General features: G+C 53.4%; 1 protein-coding gene across 2 annotated transcripts; it reads left to right on the forward strand.

Moving 5' to 3' along the window:
• The first annotated feature begins 566 nt into the window (after nt 1–566).
• Nucleotides 567–21,422, forward strand: Plcd1 (phospholipase C delta 1). 2 transcript variants are annotated; one of them, XM_075964195.1, is made up of 15 exons: nt 567–727; nt 9,137–9,301; nt 12,674–12,902; nt 16,687–16,816; nt 16,896–17,127; nt 17,773–17,974; nt 18,070–18,214; nt 18,289–18,438; nt 18,525–18,683; nt 18,908–19,067; nt 19,269–19,385; nt 20,319–20,497; nt 20,589–20,721; nt 20,801–20,950; nt 21,071–21,422. In XM_075964195.1, exons 1-15 carry the CDS (start codon nt 694–696, stop codon nt 21,154–21,156), a joined length of 2,271 nt encoding a protein of 756 aa, XP_075820310.1. In that variant the 5' UTR covers nt 567–693; the 3' UTR covers nt 21,157–21,422. The 2 variants fall into 2 exon arrangements, with proteins under 2 accessions (XP_075820310.1, XP_075820309.1); XM_075964194.1 differs by lacking the exon at nt 567–727 and adding an exon at nt 5,799–5,913.
• Nucleotides 21,423–21,460: the final 38 nt, after the last annotated feature.

Below are 21,460 nucleotides of genomic sequence, written 5' to 3' on the forward strand. Positions count from 1 at the left end.
GGCAGCCTCATGGCAGCCTCACTGAGAGGCCAGCATCTGCTTGCTATCACCCCTACCTTAACAACCCGCACGCGCCCCCCCCCCGCCCTCCAACCCTCCAGAAGTGAGAAGTCTCCCAGAGAAAGGGAGGGGAGCCTCTCCTGACAAAAATTTAGATATTACGCTCCCTAATCCTCGCAATGTGACCGTGCATGCACCCATTTCTCAGAAGACAACCCGGACTGCCCGGCCGGCCAGAATGCCGCTTAAGCAGTGATTCTTGTCCCCGCTAAGACCGGGTTCTGATTCTTTCCCGCATCACCCACAACCCCAGAGAGGCGAGGCGCCCACAGGCAGGGCGTGGGGCCGGCAGCCCGCCGTAATGACAGGGCCTGTGGGTGGCGGCGGTGGAGGAAGCAGGAGGAATCTGACTATTTCTGGCCCGGGCGCACCCAGCTGGCTAGAGCCCCGGCCAGGCTTGGCCAGGCTTCCCGGCCCCCCGCTTTGCGTCCTTTCCCGGTCCCCTGGAAGGGCGGGGAGAAGCGCCGGTTGGCGGGCTCGGGGGGCGGGGCGGGGCCGTGGACCCACCCCCACGGCCTCCTCCCACCGCAGTCCAGTCGGGTCCCTGCACCGGCCTGCGCTTGGGACCCCAAGTCGCTCGGTTGCTGCTCACGTGAGTCACGCCGCGTCCCCTCCGCCGCGGCCCCGACGGGCATGGACTCAGGTCGGGACTTCCTGACCCTGCACGGTGAGTGTCCCGCCCGCAGTGGGGACCCTCGGGAAAGCCTATCCCTCTCCGGTGACAGGGGTAGTGGCTCCTTCTGCTGCATTTGTACCACCAGACAGACTAAGTCTTGGCCTCTTTCGGGATCTCGGAAAACTTCAGCTCAGGCTAGGCACAACCTTGGGCGTTTCCAGACTTTCCCCCAAATCTGGCCCAAGAGATCGGGGAGCAGTGCAGACTTCTCTTGGGGGTTCCCCTTATCCTGTTCATAAAAGGTCGGACTCCTCGGTCCAGATGGCATCGAAGGAGTCGGGGAAGGAAAAGAGCAGCATCCTTGGACCACCGAGTTCTCCCTGCCCCTTCAGAGGCTTCCCAAAACACGGGAGTGCCTGGACCGCGTCAGGCCGCGCGGGCGTGGCAGATGTGGGTGTAAGGGGGTGGGGCGAGGAGGAGGTGTGCAAGTTTGGCTGAGGTCGGCCTGGCAGCCTTCACTGCCTAGAACGGAAAACTACGATGCCAGGGCTGGGAGCACCAGCGCGATCCTATTTGCTGACGCTCCTGGTCGGAGTGGGTCAGGTCTCAGCGAGGACTGCCTTGAGGCTTGGTCCTTTGTCCAGCCGGCTTTGTTTCTTCCCATCTGGGCTAGCTTCCTCTCCCTCTTCTCTCTAGCAGAGAAGAAAGCCCATGTTCCTGCTGCAAATCTTAGAAGCCTCCAGAGAAGGGTATTCACTCATACTTCGGGGAGGGGTTTTTTTGGGGGGCTTTCCTTCGTGTCTCCTCCTCAGCAAACCCTGCCCCTCTCACACCAATCCGCTTCTTAACAGTACTTCTCAATTTACTCTAGTATCCTTGAGATTGTAGGATTTTTTAAATTAAATTGCATGTAGTGTGTGCGTGCGTGAATGAGAGAGAGAGAGAGAGAGAGAGAGACAGAGAGACAGAGAGACAGAGAGACAGAGAGAGAGAGAGAGAGAGAGAGAGAGAGAGAGAGAGAATAACTTGCAGAATCTGTTCTCCCCTTCCACCACGTGGATTCTAGGGCTCATAACCAGGTCACTGGGCTTGGCAGCAATCTCCTTCGCCCCGAGACGTCTTGCGGACTAGGTTGTAGATTTTTGTGCTCACAAGTCATTCACCTCACTCCCCCTGGATATGTGCCGTGCAGCCAGTCCCCAATCTGTTTTGTGTTTGTTAGTTGACCTAGACCTTGTGGCCAGAGCCCAGTAAACTAGGGTTCCTCAAGATCACCTTGCCAGGCTGGGTTCGTGCCCCTCCCCCTGCTCCCCCATTCTCCAGAGGCCAGAGGTAACGTTTTAACTCTTGACAGAACGGTGGGAACAGGGGGCTGGGAGCTCGGAGGCTCCCAGACTGCACCTCTTCCCTGCCTGCCTCCAAGACCTCTGGTTGCTTCTGACACCACGCAGCGTCCGGTTGTGTTGTAACAGCCTGAGCCTCGGTGTCTGCGCCCTCGTCCCATTTCTTTCCTGGGTCAGCCCTGGTGTTTTCCCCATAGGGAAAGACACAGCGCCTTAGTCTAAACGCATAGGCTTGGCCAGCCTGGTCTGTCCTGTTTGAGACCAGCCCCCTGAACGTGTGACTCAGCCGGGCCCTTCCTGCCGGACTGGAATGTACGCTGTGGCCAAGCTGATGGACCTGTGGGCCCACCGCCGCTAGCATGTCCTCCACAGTGAGCTCCGTCAAGCACATTCTGTCTACACGGCAAACCAGATAGGGAAGTAAGAGTGGCCAAGGGGAACTAGGGGGGCAGTGTGGTCACTGTGGCGTGCGCTTGTTAGCGGTACTTCTGATGGGGGGGGTCTGGACCCATTTCCACAGTGCAGGTCCCCCAGCACTGCTCACATGCTGCCTGACCACACTGTCTGGCTTGGACAGTTGGGGTCTGCTGTGGGGATGTCCCTAGTCCCTCCCATTGGCCGGAGACCAATGGACTGACCTAGAGATGAGGTGGGTCCATACTTCCTACTCATGCAGAGGCATAAATTATAAAGGCAGACTCCAGACCTTTTTTTCTCCCCAGTCTGACTTCTGTGTGCCTCAGTTTCTTCATCTGCAAAGTGAGAGGAAACACCACCTACTTCACAGGGGTGCTGTGAGGGGGTGCGGCGAGATAACATCAGACAGGTAAAACATCCTATCCTAATCTCACAGGAGCCACCTCCCCACCCCCACACACAAGCCAGGAGATGTCTGGCAGGGGCGGGTAGATGATGGAACACTACCAAGGGCAAGTGTGGCTGGAATCAGATGCGTGAACCAAGGGGCTCTTTCTACATCCGAGGCCCAGCAGTTCCGATCTTCTCCTCCAACCCCATATCCTCCACTCTTAGTTTAGCTAAACCTGGACTGGCATCCTCAGCAGCTCCCAAAATTGTGCCTGAAAAGATATCACCTCCCGGGCCCTTCCCTTCCCTGAAGATGTTCACCCACATTGACTTTCCCTACACCTGGCCCCTGCCCTATGGCAAGAACTGGCATTCTCTAAGAGGGGAAGGAGAAGGCCTTAGCCCTGAGAACACAGGCTCCAATCCTAGCCTTGTTATTTACTGTATAACTTTTTGCCTTTCTGAGCTTGTTTCTCATCCAGGGTATTACAATATATTTTTTCCACTGAGGATGTTGCCAGGATGAATTGTGAGGGCTGGGGATTTAACTCAGTGGAGTGCTGGCCTGGCATGCCCCATTCCTGGGTTCAGGCCTTTAAAGCCTGACATATGGCACGTGATTACAGTTCTAGCATTTGGAAGGCGACAGTCATTAGTTCAAGGCCATCCTCGGCTACACAGGCTGTTGGAGGTCAGCCTAGGACACACAAGATCCTTTCTCAGACAAACAAAATTAGTGGGCTTAGGAACTCTGGGTTGCTTAAAAAGTCAGAGCCTCCAAGAAAAACCATCAGAGCAAAAAGGGGTCACCTGTTCCCGACTAACAGGAGTTATGTCTCACAGTTTGTCTGGCTCTGGGGTTCTGGGCCCATGATATACACACATTGACCCATGTTGGTCCCAGGCCATGTGGGGAGTCAGGAAAAGTCTGTAGACCTTCTCAAAACTGCATTTCGTTGTTCCTGTGGGTTGTTTGCATTTGCTGTTGTTTGAGGAGTTTGTTTGTTTGTTTGTTTTTTGAGATAGGGTCTTACTTTAAAACCTAGGCTGGTCTGGGGCTCACTACGTAGCCCAGCCTGGCCTCAAACTCTTAGCAATCCTCCTGCCTTGCACTCCTGAGTACTACATTTACAGACCTGAGCCACCATAACAAACGTAGGATTATGTTTTTAGATACATAACATCATGTGGGGATGAATTCAAAGAAAACACACATATTGAGATGTGACCGCATGGGGTCCCGGGGGGGGGGGTCGCTGTTCTGGTTAAGAGCCCCCAGGTGGTTTCTTTACAATCTGGGTAGGCTAGCCTGTATTCTACTCATCCCCACTCCAAATTCAAAGCTCTTCTGTGTCCACAGTTCAGTTCCTCGGCATTAACGTGCCTTGCTCAATATTCATTCTTCGGTGTGACCGTAGGCAACCCACTCGCTCTGTGCTTCAGGGTTTTTGTTTTTCCTGTGCTTGTCTGTGCCCCAAACTGGCTGTGCCCATGACTCACTGCTGCTGCCGCAGTGAACCCTGTGGGGAACTCTTCAGGATGGAGGAGGGAAAAGCAGGGCTGAGTCAGGCCTCTGGGTGGTGCCCTGACCCTCCTGCAGCAGGGACTCAGTAATTGCGGAGTGAATGAAAGGGAAGTTGTACACATGAAAGGCTCCAGTGTTCCCGAGCACCCTGGCAGCACAGTTCTGCACACAGTTTGCAGTCTTTCTAATTTATTCTAGGCAAGCCCGTGGACGTCTTTTGAGGTCAGCATTTTTTTTTTCCTTTTTAAGAACTGCGTTTGTAGCCGGGCTGTGGTGGCGCACGCCTTTAATCCCAGCCTGGAGGCAGAGGCAGGCGGATCTCTGTGAGTTCGAGGCCAGCCTGGTCTACAAGAAATAGTTCCAGGACAGGCTCCAAAGCTACAGAGAAACCCTGTCTCAAAAACAAAACAAAACAAAAAAAACTGTGTTTGTGCCGGGCAGTGACGGGACACGCTTTTAATTTCAGCACTCTGGAGGCAGAGGCAGAGGCAGGCAGATCTCTGAATTCAAGGCCAGCTTGGTCTACAGAGTGAGTTCCAGGACAGTCAGGGCTACACAGAGAAAACCTGCCTTGAAAAATCCTGGACAACAACAACAACAAACCAAACAAAAATAAAAGAAATAAACAAAAAAACAACATAAAGAATTCCATTTGCATCTGTTACCTTGGGGATTTCCCTGATTAAATGGGAAACCAAGAAGAAAGCCAGAGAGCCGGTAGCATGCCTAGTCATAACAAATAAGTTGCGGAACTAAGGGTAAGAGATTTGGCGGGCTCGATGGACTAGCCCCGGCTCGCTCGCCTGACCATCTCCGCATCTGTTAATCTCTGCAGGCACCAGGATTCCCTCTACAGCGCAGCTTACTTAGTGTCTGCACTGGTGCCTGGACGATCTTGCAAAGCTGGCAGGGGAGTTCCCGGCCAGGCTGGAAAGCACACGGACGCCCAGTCCCCACCCTCACACACCCTCCCAAGTCGAAGTTTCTCCCTTCCATCCTGGGCTCCGCCTTTCCCGTGCTGAAGCTCCCTCTCCTGGGCTCCGCCTCTCTCTCCAGGGCGCTTCCTGGCTGTGATTCCTCCACGTCGCGTCCCAGACTGTGACGGCCAGCCTCTGAGCCTGGGTTATGCCTGGCAGGCTCTGCCTCTCCAACTTTCCAGCCTTGTTTGCTAGTCTAACACTCTCTGGAGGTGAAGGCACAAAGATCGGAATTCAAGGCCTTTAGGGCCACACCGGCCCTCGCCCCCCCCCCCCGTCCCGCCTCCTACTTTCTGGGTTCCACTTCCTCCGCCTACTTTCTGCTCTCTTCAACCTCTCTAGACTATCGGCCCCGCCCGCATGATTGGCTCCGCCCCCTGAGATCTGACCCGCCCCTCCTCTGAGGTTCTGGCTCCGCCTACTCAGGGCTAAACCGCCGGACGCCTAAGCTAGGATTTACCCGGGCCGAGTCTTGGGAGGACACCATGCAGTGCCTGGGGGTCCCGAGCTGCAGGCGGCGAAGCGTGAGCCGCTCCCGGGAACTCTACCTGCAGGAGCAGAGTCGCAAAGTGGCTGCGCTCAATGGTCAGAGGCTGGGTAAGGGATGCTGGGGACACTGAGAGCTTACTGTGGGAAATGGGACAGCAGCTGGAATAGGACGCTCCTCCCCTGAGCCTTGGATTAGACTGTTTAGTTCTACGGGGCTGTGTTTTCAGAGTGCGAGCGTGGAGCGAGGACTGGGGGGACCAGATACCCTTTCTCAAGCAAACCGATCTTCATGCTCCCTTCTGGTTACAGATTAATCCCTGAGTGTGTGACTCTCTTAGAGTCCCTGAGTGTGTGACTCTCTTAGAGCTGGACCAATGAGGTCCAGTAAGAGGGTGGCAAATGTGTACCAGGACAGGTGACAGTTCGTGACCCCAGGCGAGTGATTCTGTCATACTTGTGGTATTGTGATACCATAGTGTGGGGGTGATAGTTTGTCATGTTGTGTAGCCAAGTGTGACATTGTAGTACTAAGGTGTCTGTGTGCAGCCCTGTGTGACAGTGTGCCCCTGACAGTGACGTGACCTAAGGTGATGGCTTGGCTGCCATTCTACGTTATGGTGTGGGTTTTCTGATTCGGTTACCCGGTGGCTCTGTGCCTTTGAGTGGTGGCCGCGTGTTCCCTAGCTCTCATCCTGCGATCAGGCTTCCTACTTGTGAGTCCCAACTCCTCCGTGCAACTTCCTTCAGCCTTGATTTCCTCATCTGTAAAATGGGGATAATGATACGACTGCCATTCTTCACGGAGTTGCTGAGGGGATTAAACACATGTGCTATGAACAGTATCTTATTCCAATATTAGCTATCATTATGGCGGCTGCTGTTATTATGGTGGCAGCATTCCCGCACTGTGTGTGAAAGACACCCACTCTGTGAGACACAGGTAGTGGCGGGCACCGTGTCCCTGGGTGCGAGGTCATGTCTGTGAGTCTGTGGTTGTAAATCTCAGTGCATGTCTCCATGTGGCTGTGTACTGATGTGGGTTCCAGGCCCAATACTGTCTTCATGCACCATGTTGGAAACACGGACAGAATGCCAGGCATTCCCACTGGCACCTGTAGTGCCCTCCATGTCCTCGATACGGTCGCTTCCCTAGTGGGTAGCTAGCCTGGAAACGGTTGGTGAAACCCCTGAGCTCATAGTCCACCCACCCTTCCAAGGCTGAGTGAGTGGAGCTGGGTGAAAGCTTCCCACACTTTCTGCCTGATAAGACAAGAGGGTCCTTTGTAGGCCACCCAGAGGCCTCAGAATCAGGAAACCCTTCCCACTCCATGGAGGTCCCTGCCCAGTTTTCCCAGTTCCTGGAGGATGGTAGCTGTCGCCCTGCTGGAGTTATCTGGGTCCACTTGGGACTCAGATCCACCTCCGGGAAGCAGGACATCAGTGGGAGCTTATCATATCTGACCTCGCATACAGGTCCACAGCTGGCCCCAGGACAGGATGAACTTGTCATCTCTTCATGGTGTTTTCCAGAGCGAGAGGGTAGGGGGCTTGCCTTCCACTTCCCAGCAGCCCCCATTCCCATCTGAGCTGTTAGCAGGAGCTTGCTTAGCTGTGTCCAGCTTGGGGGGAAGGCTGCTGCCAGATGGTCAGGAGGGAACCCTCCTAATTGTACCTTAGCTTCAGAAGAGACAGTGGGCTCTTCCCAGCAGAGGCCAGAGGTGGCCCTCTGCTCTGACTGTCTGGAAACTCCCTAACCTTCCCTCCACATAGAACATTCTGTGTGAGGTCCTTCTCTTCTTCCAGATCCCCCACACTGAGAGGAAGCCGCCCATACTGAGGTAGAGCATCTTCTAGCAATGGGTGGACACATGGAACAAGGGGGGTGGCATGTGGCATGACTGTCCTCCCTAAGGACTGGCGATAATGCTGTTCTTACCCCAGGACTGAGGAGGGAGCCCACAGGGAGGGAAGGAGGTCAGGGACGACGGGGCCAGGGATGGTGGCCCTGGAATCTTCCCTCAGTGGAAGTAGAAAGCTGGTGAGGGATAAGGTGGGTGAGTGAGGCCCGTCCATATAGGCTTCTAGGCAATGTGTAGAAGTTAAGAGGGGGCGGCATGGATGAACTGGGAGGGGCTGTCATGGGTGGAGGGTGTGGGCTCAGGAAAGAAGCCTGTGACTGACTTTGGGAGGACTAGAAGCCTAGGCCTAGGCCCTGGTCCAAAACGGGACAGTAGGAGTCTTTGATGCCACTTTTCTGTTGGTCACATAGTTTTAGGGACATAATTAGGTGTCCATCTGGCTTTGGATAGATCTGGCTATAGAGCTGTGTAGGACATAAACGTGTATCTATCTCTGTATCGCACTGAGAGTTATTAAGGCACACGGTGTCTCCTTTGTCATCATCAGTGCAGGATCTGTTTGCCAACGATGACTCCGGAGGGGCCTGGTGTCCTTCTGGGTCTGTCAAGGGAGAGGTCCGTGACTGAGGTCAAGCCCGCATCTCTGCAGGGACCAGGCAAGCGGGCAGAGTTCTGTCCCTGTGGACCGTCTCAGCTTCTGAAAAGACTGAGCTCTGTCTTAAAGCAACTGTTCCCTGAAGGAGCCCAGACCCAGGGCACGCAGTAGTTGGCGATCCGGTAGGAAAGGCCGGGCCGTCCTAGCCGGCTAAACATAGTCCACGGTGGGCTCATCCTTCTTTTCTGGGGCAAAGATAGGAACAGGGAAGAGGGTGGCTGGAGTAGCAGAGGCCCAGGGATCCCGTCGCAGTAAATCATGAAGTCACCAGGTCACACAAACAGCTAGTCAGGAAGTGTGCTGGAACCCAGGGACAGATAACGTTGGAGCCATTGGAGATGCGAGGTTGTTTGGCTCTGAAGGCCTGGGTTCATTTCCAGCTGTGTGGTCCCTGTGTGGTCCCTCTACTTCCTCTTTTAGTGCCCGCTCCCTTCATCTCCCTCTGAGCCAGGCCGCTTCCCCGGTCCCCCAGGAAGCACAGGTTTTTGAACTCCTCTCATTGAGATTTTCGACAAGTCACAGTGTCTGTATGGTCGGGCAGAGAGTGCAGCACAGTAGTCAGACGGTATGCACAGATCCCTGGGCTCAATCCACACCCAGTGCTGGGCAAAAGCATAATCTTCAGTGGGTAACAGTCTTCCCTGATGGAGGCAAGGGTCTGGGCTGGCCTGCGGGGTCAAGGGGGGAGAAATGTAATAACTGAGAAGGGTGAGGTTGGCAGAAGTGGGTTCTGAGGGGGCAGAGAGGGACAATAAGAGGGTCACGGGTGGAGAAAGCCGCTTCTCACCAGTACTGACTCTCCCAGGGCTGCAGGATGACCAGGACCTCCAGGCCCTTCTGAAAGGCAGCCAGCTCCTGAAGGTCAAGTCCAGCTCGTGGCGGAGAGAACGGTTCTACAAGCTACAAGAGGACTGTAAGACCATCTGGCAGGAGTCCCGCAAGGTCATGAGGTCCCCAGAGTCCCAGCTGTGTGAGTGCCCTGGGTCTTGTGGCGGGGGTGGCATACGGTGGAGGCCGGTCATGGATCGTGACCACAGGTGGGCCACGCCCGAAATAAGGACCAAAAAGAAGAAACTTGGGCTGGTTGGGGTCAAGGAAATATTCGAGTTCAGTTGTTTGTTGGGAAAATGAGGTTAGGTTGGCCACAGAGGGTAGTCATGGGTGTTTAACGAGGGTGAAGATATGTGACCATGGCTACAGATGGGGACAGCCAGGCTCAGGAGCTACCGTGGAGCTGGGCAGGTTTGTTTAAATGTGTAGGTGCCACCCAGGTCGTTGTAAAGGAGAGAAAAGTGGTGAATCAGCACTCCAGGCATGTTGGGGCCAAGAGCGGGGCCCAAAGTCCGGGGACAGATAAGGTACTTCCATATCAGTGGCCTTAGGTGGGGCTCAGGACGCTGAATCTCTCCTGGAACTAGAGCCGTCGGAGGCTTGGGTGGAGCAGGGGAGGGAAAGAGAAAGTGAGAGTGAGTAGGGCCAGGCACTGTCTTTCCAGAAGGTTCTCAAAGGCCTGGGTAACCAAAGCTGAGGGGATGGGTGTACAAAAGGAGGGCCTCCAGAGACCTTGGGGGTAACTCTGCAGGCACGCCCTTCAGTGCACGCTCCCTGAAAGTTCTATATGAGACGCCCCGTGCAGAGACCAGTGCCAGCGGTGGAACCCCACAACAGTGGACCACTGTCCAGTATGGGGGCCATCAGCTCCTAGAGGCCAGTGGGCTCTAGATTTGTGGCAGCCGTGACTGAGGAACCCCTGTTTCACTTTATACCCACAAATGTAGAGGTTTGTGGGATTTTTGTTTGCTGTTCTGATAAACACTGTTGACTAGGCTGTCCTTGAACTCAGAGTTGGGCACGCCTCTGCTGGAATTAAAGGCAGGGGCCACCACGCCTAGTATTTGTTTGCTTGTTTGTTTTTAAGGACGGGATCTCACACAGCCTGAGCTAGCTTTGAACTTACTGCCGCTGAGGAAGGCAGTTCTACCCTTGCTATGGGTGAATTCCTGACGCTTCGCAGAAAACTCCCGAGTGCTCAGTTTGAGGGTGGGACTTGGAAGTAACTCAGAAATTACTCTCAGAGCCTGGCAGCGGTGGCGCACGCCTTTAATCCCAGCAAAAGCAGGCAGATCTCTGTGAGTTCAAGGCCAGCCTGGTCTACAAGAGCTAGTTTCAGGACAGGCTCCAAAGCTACAGAGAAACCCTGTCTCAGAAAACCAAAATAAATAAATAAATAAATAAAGTAAAATAAAAAATAAAAATAAAATAAAAAAGTATATTACTCTGAGAGAAATTACTTTGAGAGCTGGGCTGTAGTTCATTTGGTAGAACGCTGGTCTAGCATAAATGAAGCCCTGGGTTCAATTCCCAGCACTCCATACACTGGGTGTGGTAGCAGCTGCCTGTAATCTTAGTATTGGGAGGGAAAGGCAGGAAGATCAGAAGTTCAAGTCACCCTTGTCTGCACTGCGAGTTAAGGCCAGTTTAGGACCGTGAATTCACAAAAACAAAAACAAAAGAAGACCACCTTGAAACTCTGCCCCGGCCCAGCTAAGGCCTCCCAGCACAGGAGTGACCCCTGACCATGCCTGTGTCTGTGCCGCCAGACAGGCTCCTACATTGGTCTCCTGTCCTGATACAGGGTTTCCTGTTAGCTACTGGTGGATGGGGGCCTGGTGGGAACAGAGGACTTTCATTGGAAAGTGGATACATATGAATTGCTTGCCTCTGTTGGAGCTGGGTAGGGAAGAGGCAGGAAAAAAGAGAAGGCCCCTCCCTTTGCCCTTTCAACAGCAACTGTCCCTCAGACTCGCAGGAGCCCAGGGGACTCTCTGAGAGGCTTGCTTCGATGACTGCCACAGTCCCACGCTTAGCAGGCCTTCTTTGCACCTTGTTTCTTTCCAGGCCAGAATTGAGGTTCTTGTCCCCAGTGACACCTTACCCTGGGGAAACTGAGTCCAGATGACGGAGGAGTAGTACATTCCCCCATTCCTCTCTCTGTTTATGCTAAGTCTCCCCAGGCTCTCCTACAGCTCACCCATTGTTCCCAGGAATATTATCAGCAGCAAAGGCAGCTGGCCTTTCTCTCAGGGGCCAGTGGAGGTGTGAGCCTGGGGGCTCCGTGACCCAGGCTTCCGGTTTTCTTTTCTGGCCAAGGGCAGCTCAGCTGCCTAGTGGGGCAAAGAAGGATTAACTAAGGATATGTTCTACTTCCCGATGCTACAGGGGTCATGTGTCCCAGGGTTCAGAGCCTATGGCCCAGGCACACATGTGGTCCTGTAGGTGTGTGGGAGGCCCCTGGGGCCTCGGGGTAGGCAGAGTTTGGGGAAGGACACGAAGATGCACAGATAGGCCCAGTCTAGGACCCAGAATGACTAAATATGGGTAGGGGCAGTACACTGTGGAAAGGCTGGCGGGTACAGGCTGTAGCAGGTACACTGGGATGGCAGTGTATAAGGTCTTGTTTGTCCCTGAAGCTTGGAAGACTGGCTGTGCTGGGGGGAGGGGGAAGCTCACCAGCCTCCTAAGAGCAGAATGACGCCATCTCTAAGACCCGAGGAGAACATGATGAGCCCATTGTGTCTAACCTGCTGGGATGGTCCTCCCTCTTCTTGCCTGCTCCTTACTGCTGAGCCCCCTAGATCTGGGATCCCTCAGAGTATGGTAGCTCTAACGCAGGGCTCAATCTTTTCACGAGCTGAGACAAGCCCAGGAGGACAGAACTCTGCCTCCTCTTTATCCCCCTCCTGCCTGCTCTTAGTGATGCAGACTGGCCTCTACTCTGCCTCTTGGGACCCTGAGGCCTTTCTACACCCTTCTGCCAGAGGGCTCCCTGAAGCCAGAACTCACAGGATAAATACATCAGTTTCTCTCTGACTTTGGGCTTCTGTTCTCTGACCCCAGGGCCAGGACTGACCCAGAGTGGCCACCCATCTACTAAGTGGTCAGTAGAGGGGCCAGGAGGCTTTCATGCTGGGGCCCCAAAGTCCAGCTTGGCCTGAAGGGTGCATGACCTCTCTCTCATCAAAGATGCCAAGCTCCGGAATGGTCTCACCCTAAGAGGCCTGTTCTGTGTAATCTTCTCCTACTACCTGATTCCTTACTATGACCATGGACCTAGGTCCTCGCTGCCCATCCTATCCTAAGATGCCTGTCTTCAAATCTCCCTGCGTGTTTCCACTCTGCCACTGTTGACTCCTCTGCCCTTCTGCCTGGACCCTCCGTCTGAGCCCCCAGTCTGGCTGTGACACTGAGACACTAGGTTGTGCTCTTTGCCCTGGTGGCCTTGGCTGTGTCAGAGACAGTTGTTCATCTCACGGTCTGTTCCACTGCCACCCCCCCCCCGCAGTCTCCATTGAGGACATTCAGGAGGTACGGATGGGGCACCGCACCGAAGGCCTGGAGAAGTTTGCCCGGGACATACCCGAAGACCGCTGCTTCTCCATCGTCTTCAAGGACCAGCGCAATACACTAGACCTCATTGCCCCGTCATTGGCTGACGCGCAGCACTGGGTGCAGGGCCTGCGTAAGATCATCCATCACTCGGGCTCCATGGACCAGCGTCAGAAGCTACAGCAGTATCCTCTTGGGCAGGGCGCCCCGGCTGGGTGTGGAATGTGTGGCGGTCAGTTTAGAGCCGTATTAGTTACTTTTCTGGTTGCTGTGATACTTGATAAAAACAAATCAGGAGGGAGGACTTATTACGGTTTGAGAGAATGCTGTCAGTCAAGGTGGAGAGGCACGGCTGCTGCAGTGTGATACAGGTAGTTACATTGTGTCTGCAGTCAGGAAGTAGAGAGGAGGGGACCCCAGTTCAGTTTCCAGCACCCAGGTCAGCTAACTCGCAATGGTCTGTAGTTTTAGCTCCAGGGAACCTGATGCCTCTGACTTCTGAAGGGTACACACACACACACACACACACACACACACACACACACACACACACACCATAAAAACCCTCTTATTTAAAGCCAGATATGGTGAACATACTTGTAATCTCAGCACTGCATAGCAGACAGGTGGGTCCCCAAGTCTTCCTGGCCAACAGGCCGAGACTAAAACGTGAATTCCAGGCCACTGAGAGATCTTGTCTCAGAAGACAAGGTAGACAGCGCCTGAGGACCAGAGCCCGTGGTTGGCTTTTGATCTCCACATAAGCATGTGTGTGTCTGCACCCACGCGGACAGACATACGTGCACATGCAATTGCTGAGCTGATGCAGTGTGTGTTCACGTATTTACACTTGTGCTGCCTCCCCACCGTCATTTTTTGAACAGCTCCATTCTCCTCCCCGCCCCTGGAAAAAAACCGCATTAGTGATTCTCTCATATTTTCTCCCGACACCAGACCTAGAAGCCTCCATCTGTTCTCTGTCCTCTGAGGATTTGCCATATAAGCTGAGCCCACAGCCCCTCCCTAACAGCTTCTTACTCCTAGTGTGTGTGAGCGTTCCTTCACCCTGTAGTGTGGATCTGTACTCTGTACTTTCCGGCTTCCTAAAAGTACCCCACTGCATGGCTACACTGTATCCTGTAACTCCTAACTTACCAGTTAATGGACGCCTGAGTGGCTTCTTCTTTAGGACTCTACTCAGTGGCAAAAGCTAGAACATGTTTTGTGTGACTATGTTTTCATTTCACTCGAGTACACACTAGAAGCAGAATTGCTAGGTTATATGGTAACTTTTATGTTTAGCTTTTTAAAAATAGATTTTATTTTTATCATTTTAAGTATATGGGTGTTTTGCCTACATGTATGTCTGTGTACCATGTCCATGCCTGGTGCCCGAGGAGACCAGAATGTCGATCCCTCGAAACTGGAGTTACACACAATCATGAGCCGTCATGTGGATTATTAAGGAATTAAACCCCAGATCCTCTGGGAAAGCAGTCAGTGCTCTTAACCACTGAGCCATTTCTCCAGCCCCTTGTTCTAGTTTTAGTCATGTGTCTGTCTGTGCGTGTGTGCATATGTCCATTAGTGTGCAATGCCTGCAGAGGTTGGGGGAGGACCCTACAGCACAGTTATAAGCCGTTGTAAAAAAAAAAGCCAAAGTAGGTACAAAGAACTGAACTCTGGGCTCTAGCCATTCTCTCCAGCTCCATGCTCGACCTTTTTGAAAACCTGCCAAACCATTTCCCAAAGGAAGTCCAGCGGTTTAGATCCGACCTGCAGTGGGGGAGGGGTCGCATTTTTCCATCAATGGCAGCGTTAGTTTCTCATCTTCCTCTCTTGTTATAGACACTGTCTCGGATGGGAGGTAAATCTCTGATTAACTTTCTGTTCTGTGGTGTGTGGTATGAGGTAGGAAATCTATTTCTTTTCTGTTTGCATTTGGATATCCAGCACTGTTTTCTGGGACTTATTTTTCAGTTATTTTTTATTGCATAACTTATTTATTGTGTGTTTGCATGCTTGTCTCCTAGTGCGTGTGGCGGTCAGGGGATAACTTGCAGGAGTTGGTTCTCTTCTTCTACCATATGGGTCCTGGGGATCAAATTCAGTTATCGGGGATCTCTAGTGCTCTGTCACCTCGTGGTCCTGAAAATAGGGTTCTGTTGAATATTCCCACTGAATCGTCCATTGACTGCAAAAGTGGGTATTTATTCTGGACTTATTTCTATTCCATGTGTCTGTTTGTCTGTCCTTTCGGGCACTGTCCTTGTACCATACTCTTAGCTCCCGTGACTTTGTAGTAAGCTTCCTAACCAGGAAGTGTGAATTGTCCAAGTCTGTTCTTTGTTTTGCAAGATTGGTTTGGTTGCTCTGGGTCCCTTGACTTCCGACCCATATTTTAAGATCTATTTGTCAGTTTCTTGCAAAGAAACCAACAGCATTTGATAAGGATCATAGACTGATTAATTTGGAGACCTCTCTGCATGGAAATGTTTTCTGACCCATGATCATGGATAGATGTCTTTACATTTGATTATTCCTTTTTCTATTTGTTGAAGATTCTCTCTCTCTCTCTCTCTCTCTCTCTCTCTCTCTCTCTCTCTCTCTCTCTCTCTCTCTCTCCTTAGTGTGTGTCTGTGTGTCTGTGTGTGCGTGCGCGTGCGTGCGTGCATACGTTTGTGTCTGTTGGGGTTGTAGGTAGTTGTGAGCCATCTGGAGGATGGTAGCATTCCAGTCCTGGTAACAGTGTCATGCGACTTTCAGAATTTTAAGTTTTATACTTAAAAAAAAATTATTTCAGCTGGGCAGTGATGGCATTCCAGGATAGACTCCAAAGCTACAGAAAAACCCTGTCTCAAAAAAAAAATTCATTTCAAGCTAGGTGGTGATGGCGCACACCTTTAATCCCAGCACTTGGGAAGCAGAGGCAGGCAGATCTCTCTGAGTTCAAGGCCAGCCTGGTCTACAGAGTGAGTTCCAGGATAGACTCCAAAGCTACAGAGAAACCCTGTCTCGAAAAACCAAAAATAAATAAATAATAATTTTAATTATTTTGGTGCTATTGTAAGTTGAATTGCTTCTTAGATTATTATTATTATTTTGATTTTTGAGACAGGGTTTCTCCATGTAGCCCTGGCTGTCCTGGAGCTCACTCTGTAGACCAGGCTGGCTTTGAACTCACAGCGATCCTCCTGCCTCTGCCTCCCGAGTGCTGGGATTAGAGGTGTGCACCATTACCACCACCCAGCACTTCTTAGATTGTTGTTGTTTGGTTTTGGTTTTGATTTGTCTGTTTGGCGACAGTCTCCTATTAGCCCAGGCTACCCTGGAGTTGGCTGGGTTTCTGTCGGCTATCTCCACTTTCTGATCAGTGGCTGGGAATTTGTGTTTCTGTGTGTTAACCCTCAGGCACTAGGGCAGGGTGGCTGATGGTTTGAGAAACTGGGGGAACCGTTTTGCAGTGACATCAGCCCTGGGAGAGATGGTCCCATCAGGTGGGGAGCGAATGGCTGATTTCCTTCTCTGTAGTCCAAATTGTCTACAGTGAGGCTTTTTATGGTGATTATTTCAGACATCATCAGGTTTTAGAATGAGCAAACAGAAAAAGACCTCTATCTGGGCCTAGTGGTACTCCAAGTGTAATCCAAGCTACTCAGGAAGCTGAGGCAGGAGGATTACAAGTTCAAGACCTAACTGAACTAAAGAGTGAGTTTACAGTCACTCTGGGTAATTTCGGGAACTCCTGATTTAACACACAAAGAGGACTGAGGTGGAGTTTCAGTCCCTCGTAGCAAACAAACCAGAGCAAGAAAAGGAGGGGAAAAGACACCTAGTAAGGAAGGCCTTGGGTTCCTGCTTCCTGGTCTTCTGGCCTGCAGGACACTGGGCCACAGGCAGCTGCGGCTTCATGTGGCTGGGACCCTGTGGGCATCAGGCTGCTGTGTGTTTTCCTAACGGCTTGTCCAGCTGGATTCACTCCTGCTTGCGAAAAGCTGACAAAAACAAGGACAACAAAATGAACTTCAAGGAACTGAAGGATTTCTTGAAGGAACTCAACATACAGGTGGACGACAGCTATGCCAGGAAGATCTTCAGGGTGAGCTGGCCAGGTGGCTGCGGGGCCTCGGTCCTGGTCGGGGCCGGGTCTGAGCCCGTGCTCTGCCCTGGCTTTGCAGGAATGTGACCACTCCCAGACAGACTCGCTGGAGGACGAGGAGATTGAGACCTTCTACAAGATGCTGACCCAGCGCGCGGAGATCGACCGCGTCTTTGCCGAGGCTGCAGGATCAGCGGAGACCCTGTCGGTGGAAAAGCTCGTCACGTTCCTGCAGCATCAGCAGCGGGAGGAGGCCGCAGGGCCAGCACTGGCCCTCTCCCTCATTGAGCGCTACGAACCCAGTGAGACTGGTGAGGGCCCAGCCATCCTGGAGCCACATGACTGGGAGACTCTGATGGAACTGCAGACAGACAGACAGACGTGCTGCAGGGAGCCAGCCCCAGGGTCGCTGATCAGTGTGTGACTCTCCTGTGTAAGCAGGTGCATGGGAGAGAGAGCCCCAGTGTTTGTCCCGTCTGGGCCTCACTTCCCTTCAGTTCCTCTGCAGGGGCATTGAGTGTCCCTTTCCCAAGACCTAAGTGCCTGGGAAGCCAGGGTCATTGTTACTTCCCTCTTTGAGTCTATCCTGCATCAGCATTGAGTCATGACCTAGAGAAGACACAGCGCCGCTTAGCAGGCCAGCCTGTCAGCGTAGTGAGACCCGTCTCAAAGTGTAGCGTTAAAGAGGACTGGGAATACCGCTCAGTGGTAGTATGAAAGACCCTGCAGTCAACTCTGGGGACTCGGAGGCGATGTCACCCAGAAGGGAAGGAAGGGAAAGAGGCAGGGCTTCACCCCACTGTGACCACAATCTCACTGGGAGCCCAGGACGTCTCCTCCCCAGAGCTGCAGCTCACCAGCTGAAGGCGGGTGGGCAGGCAGAGTGGAGAAGAGACTTCTCTCCACAGTGGTAGGCAACTGTCTCTGACTGGAAATGGTGGCTTCTTCCTACCTAGCCAAGGCGCAGCGGCAGATGACCAAGGACGGCTTCCTCATGTACTTGCTGTCCGCCGATGGCAGCGCCTTCAACCTGGCGCACCGCCGTGTCTACCAGGATATGGACCAGCCACTCAGCCACTACTTAGTGTCTTCTTCCCACAACACCTACCTGCTGGAAGACCAGCTCAGAGGGCCCAGCAGCACGGAGGCCTACATCCGGTGCGGTCCAGGGGCAGAGCTGTTAGGGGCGGGGCAGGGTGGGATCCAGGACAGGATCTAGAGGGTCCTAGCCCAGCTGTCACCACCCCCTGCAGGGCTCTGTGCAAAGGCTGTCGCTGCTTGGAACTCGACTGCTGGGATGGTCCCAACCAGGAACCTATCATCTACCACGGCTACACTTTCACCTCCAAGATTCTTTTCTGTGACGTGCTCAGGGCCATCCGGGACTATGCCTTCAAGGTTGGGCGTGCCCATGGGAGTGAGGAGAGGCCACTAGGGGTGGACAATCATCTAACTCATCTTGGGGCTTCTAGGCATCCCCCTACCCCGTCATCCTGTCCCTGGAGAACCACTGCAGTCTGGAGCAGCAGCGAGTGATGGCGCTTCACCTGAAGGCTATCCTGGGGCCCATGCTGTTGGACCAGCCCCTGGAGGGGGTTACCATGAGCTTGCCTTCCCCTGAGGTATCGAGTGGGTACCCTGAAGGCAGAGAAGGGAACCTGGCTGGGAGGCCTATGTGAGTCCTCACCAAGGAGTTGTTTATCCCCAGCAACTGAAGGGCAAGATCCTGCTGAAAGGGAAGAAGTTTGGAGGGCTGCTTCCTGCTGGAGGGGAAAACGGGCCTGAGGCCACTGATGTGTCCGACGAAGATGAAGCCGCGGAAATGGAGGACGAGACCGTGCGGAGCCAAGTGCAGCAGAAGCCCAAGGTTCTAGGGGAAGCTGTGGAGGTGGGGTGGCCCCAGGTCCGTCTGGCTCCCATTGCCCATGGGAGGTTTGCCTTGTCTTAGATTTTCTGTGGCTGCCATTCAGACCTTCTGCCCCCTCTCTCTGTCTGTCTCCTCTCTCTCTCTCTGTTGTCTGGGTTTCTGGCACTCAGTGACCACCTTGTCCTACCCTGTGGCTCTAACCTGGGCCTCCCCGTGGCCTCCAGGAGGATAAGCTAAAGCTGGCGCCGGAGCTCTCTGACATGGTCGTTTACTGCAAGAGTGTCCACTTTGGTGGCTTCTCCAATCCTAGCACCTACGGGCAGGCATTCTATGAGATGACTTCCTTCTCTGAGAACCGTGCCCTCCGGCTGCTCCAGGAGTCAGGTGAGCACCTGTTCTTGCAGGCATATGAACCTGGCCATCTGGACTGGTCTAGACCGGGGCTACCCTCCACCCTTGTCTGGGCCCTAAGCTAGCACTCCCTGCTTTATGCCCGGACAGAACTGGTGAGGTGGGGTGGGGTGGGGTGGGTAGGTGTGTCTTTAGCCCACCAAGGCCTTCACTGCTGACCCCACCTTTCCTCAGGAAATAGTTTTGTCCGCCACAACGTGAACCACCTGAGCAGGATCTACCCAGCCGGGAGAAGAACAGACTCCTCCAACTACAGTCCTGTGGAGATGTGGAATGGGGGCTGCCAGATCGGTACGGACCAGCTGGGATGGACGGTAGGGGGGTTAGAAAGAGCACCTGACCTTCATGTCCAGTGGCCTAGAGCCCTGAAGGTCACAGAATAAATGTCTGAGGACCTGAGAATGTTTGGGTGCCAACCAAGAGCTGAGCATGGAACTTGCCCAGCCAGCAAGTCTGTGCCCGAAATGGAGCAGGTAGTTCAGCCGTTGACGTGCTTGCCTGGCTTGCAGGACATCATCCTAGGTTCAAAACTCTGCACTGCAGAGAACAGGAGTGGTATCATGCATCCTCCCAGCCTTTTTGAGGAGGAGGCAGGGATGGGGTAGGGTAGGTGGGTTAGGAGCTCAAGGTCTTCCTTGGCCGCATAGTGAATTCAAGGCCAGACTGGGCTACAGGAGATGCTGCCTCAAAACCCAACAAAACAGGCTGGGGAAATGACTCAGTCAGCTAAATGTTTGCCATCCAAACAATACAGACAAGGTCCTGCATTGGGATCCCTACCCATGTAACGTGTCAGGAGTAATGACACACACCGTATACACACTGTAACCCCAGCACTGAGGAGGCAGAGGTAGGCTGCTCTCTGGAGCTCATGGCCAGCCCGTCTGGTGGATTGGTAAGCTCCAGGTCCAATAGAGACCCTGTCCCCAAAAATAAAGAATGATTGAGAAAGATGTCAGACATTGACCTCTGGCCTCCATGTATGTATAAACACATGCACACAGTCATGTGAACACTCACTTATATTACACACACACACAAATAAATAGGACGTGGTCAGTGTGGTGAATCAGGTAGGATGATGGGAAGACAGGAGACACTGGAGCATCATTGGATCCTGCTCCCAATGAACGCAGGAACTCGACTATAGTGCATTCTGAACAGGCTGGGCTTCAGGACTCTGGAGCCAGCCTGCAGCTTGTGTATACTCTGATCTACCTGCAGTGGCTCTCAACTTCCAAACCCCTGGGCCAGAGATGGATGTATACCTGGGCCGCTTCCAGGACAATGGAGCCTGTGGGTATGTGCTGAAACCTGCCTTCCTGAGAGACCCCAACACCACCTTCAACTCACGTGCCCTGACTCAGGGGCCCTGGTGGGCTCGGAAGAGGCTCCGTGTCCGGGTATGGCCAGACACAGAAGGGACAGCTGCCTGTGGGGATCTGTCCTGCTCACTGCTGTCTGCGAATGCTCACTGTCCCCACCTTCCCTTAGATCATCTCGGGACAGCAGCTGCCAAAAGTCAACAAGAGCAAGAACTCAATCGTGGACCCCAAGGTGATAGTGGAGATCCACGGTGTGAGCCGGGACGTGGCCAGCCGCCAGACCGCAGTGATTACCAATAATGGTATAGTGTACATGGGCTGGGTTGGGCCAGGCCGATGATGCTTGTGACCTTGCTATTGACATGGTGTTTGTCCTTCTAGGTTTCAACCCCTGGTGGGACACGGAGTTTGAGTTTGAGGTGGCCGTGCCTGACCTTGCCCTTGTACGCTTTGTAGTAGAGGACTACGATGCCTCCTCCAAGAACGACTTTATTGGCCAGAGTACTATCCCCTGGAGCAGCCTCAAGCAGGGTGAGTGTTGGCGGGAAGGGGCCAGCCAGCAGCAGCGGGCAGGTCCTGGCTTCCCCCAGCCTGCAGATCACTCCGCCTGGAGCATCTTCTCCCAGTGACCAGAACTGTCCTTCCCACCAGGGTACCGCCACGTCCACCTCTTGTCTAAGAACGGAGACCAGCATCCGTCAGCCACGCTGTTTGTGAAGATCTCCCTCCAGGACTAAGCCTGGGGATGGGTGAGGTCCACTCTGAGTGGGCTATGCTGTGTCCACCCCCGGGGCAAGCCTGGCATTGTTGCACCGACTTCTGATGTGGAGTGCGAGGGCCTGAACTGCCTTTAGCTCTAATACATCAACTGTGCTTCCTGCCTCTCTGGGGACCCAGGAGCAGTCCAGTCCCTGGAGTGGCCAGACTTCCGTTAGGAACAACACTGCAGCCCTCCCCCTAGCTGTCTGTAGGTTGTGAGTTTTTATAAAAATCACTAGGTAAAGCCTTAGAGTCTTTTTACATAGACACCAGAGACTCCGT

The sequence above is a fragment of the Microtus pennsylvanicus genome, chromosome 3 (genome assembly GCF_037038515.1).
Source record: "Microtus pennsylvanicus isolate mMicPen1 chromosome 3, mMicPen1.hap1, whole genome shotgun sequence".
Classification (NCBI taxonomy): domain Eukaryota; kingdom Metazoa; phylum Chordata; class Mammalia; order Rodentia; family Cricetidae; genus Microtus; species Microtus pennsylvanicus.

Coding starts and splice junctions, on each gene's coding strand:
- Plcd1 (XM_075964194.1), top strand. CDS start 5,814: ATGCAGTGCCTGGGGGTCCCGAGCTGCAGGCGGCGAAGCGTGAGCCGC. Junction 19,068..19,268: donor CCGGCTGCTCCAGGAGTCAG/GTGAGCACCTGT, acceptor ACCTTTCCTCAG/GAAATAGTTTTGTCCGCCAC. Junction 20,951..21,070: donor CTGGAGCAGCCTCAAGCAGG/GTGAGTGTTGGC, acceptor CCTTCCCACCAG/GGTACCGCCACGTCCACCTC.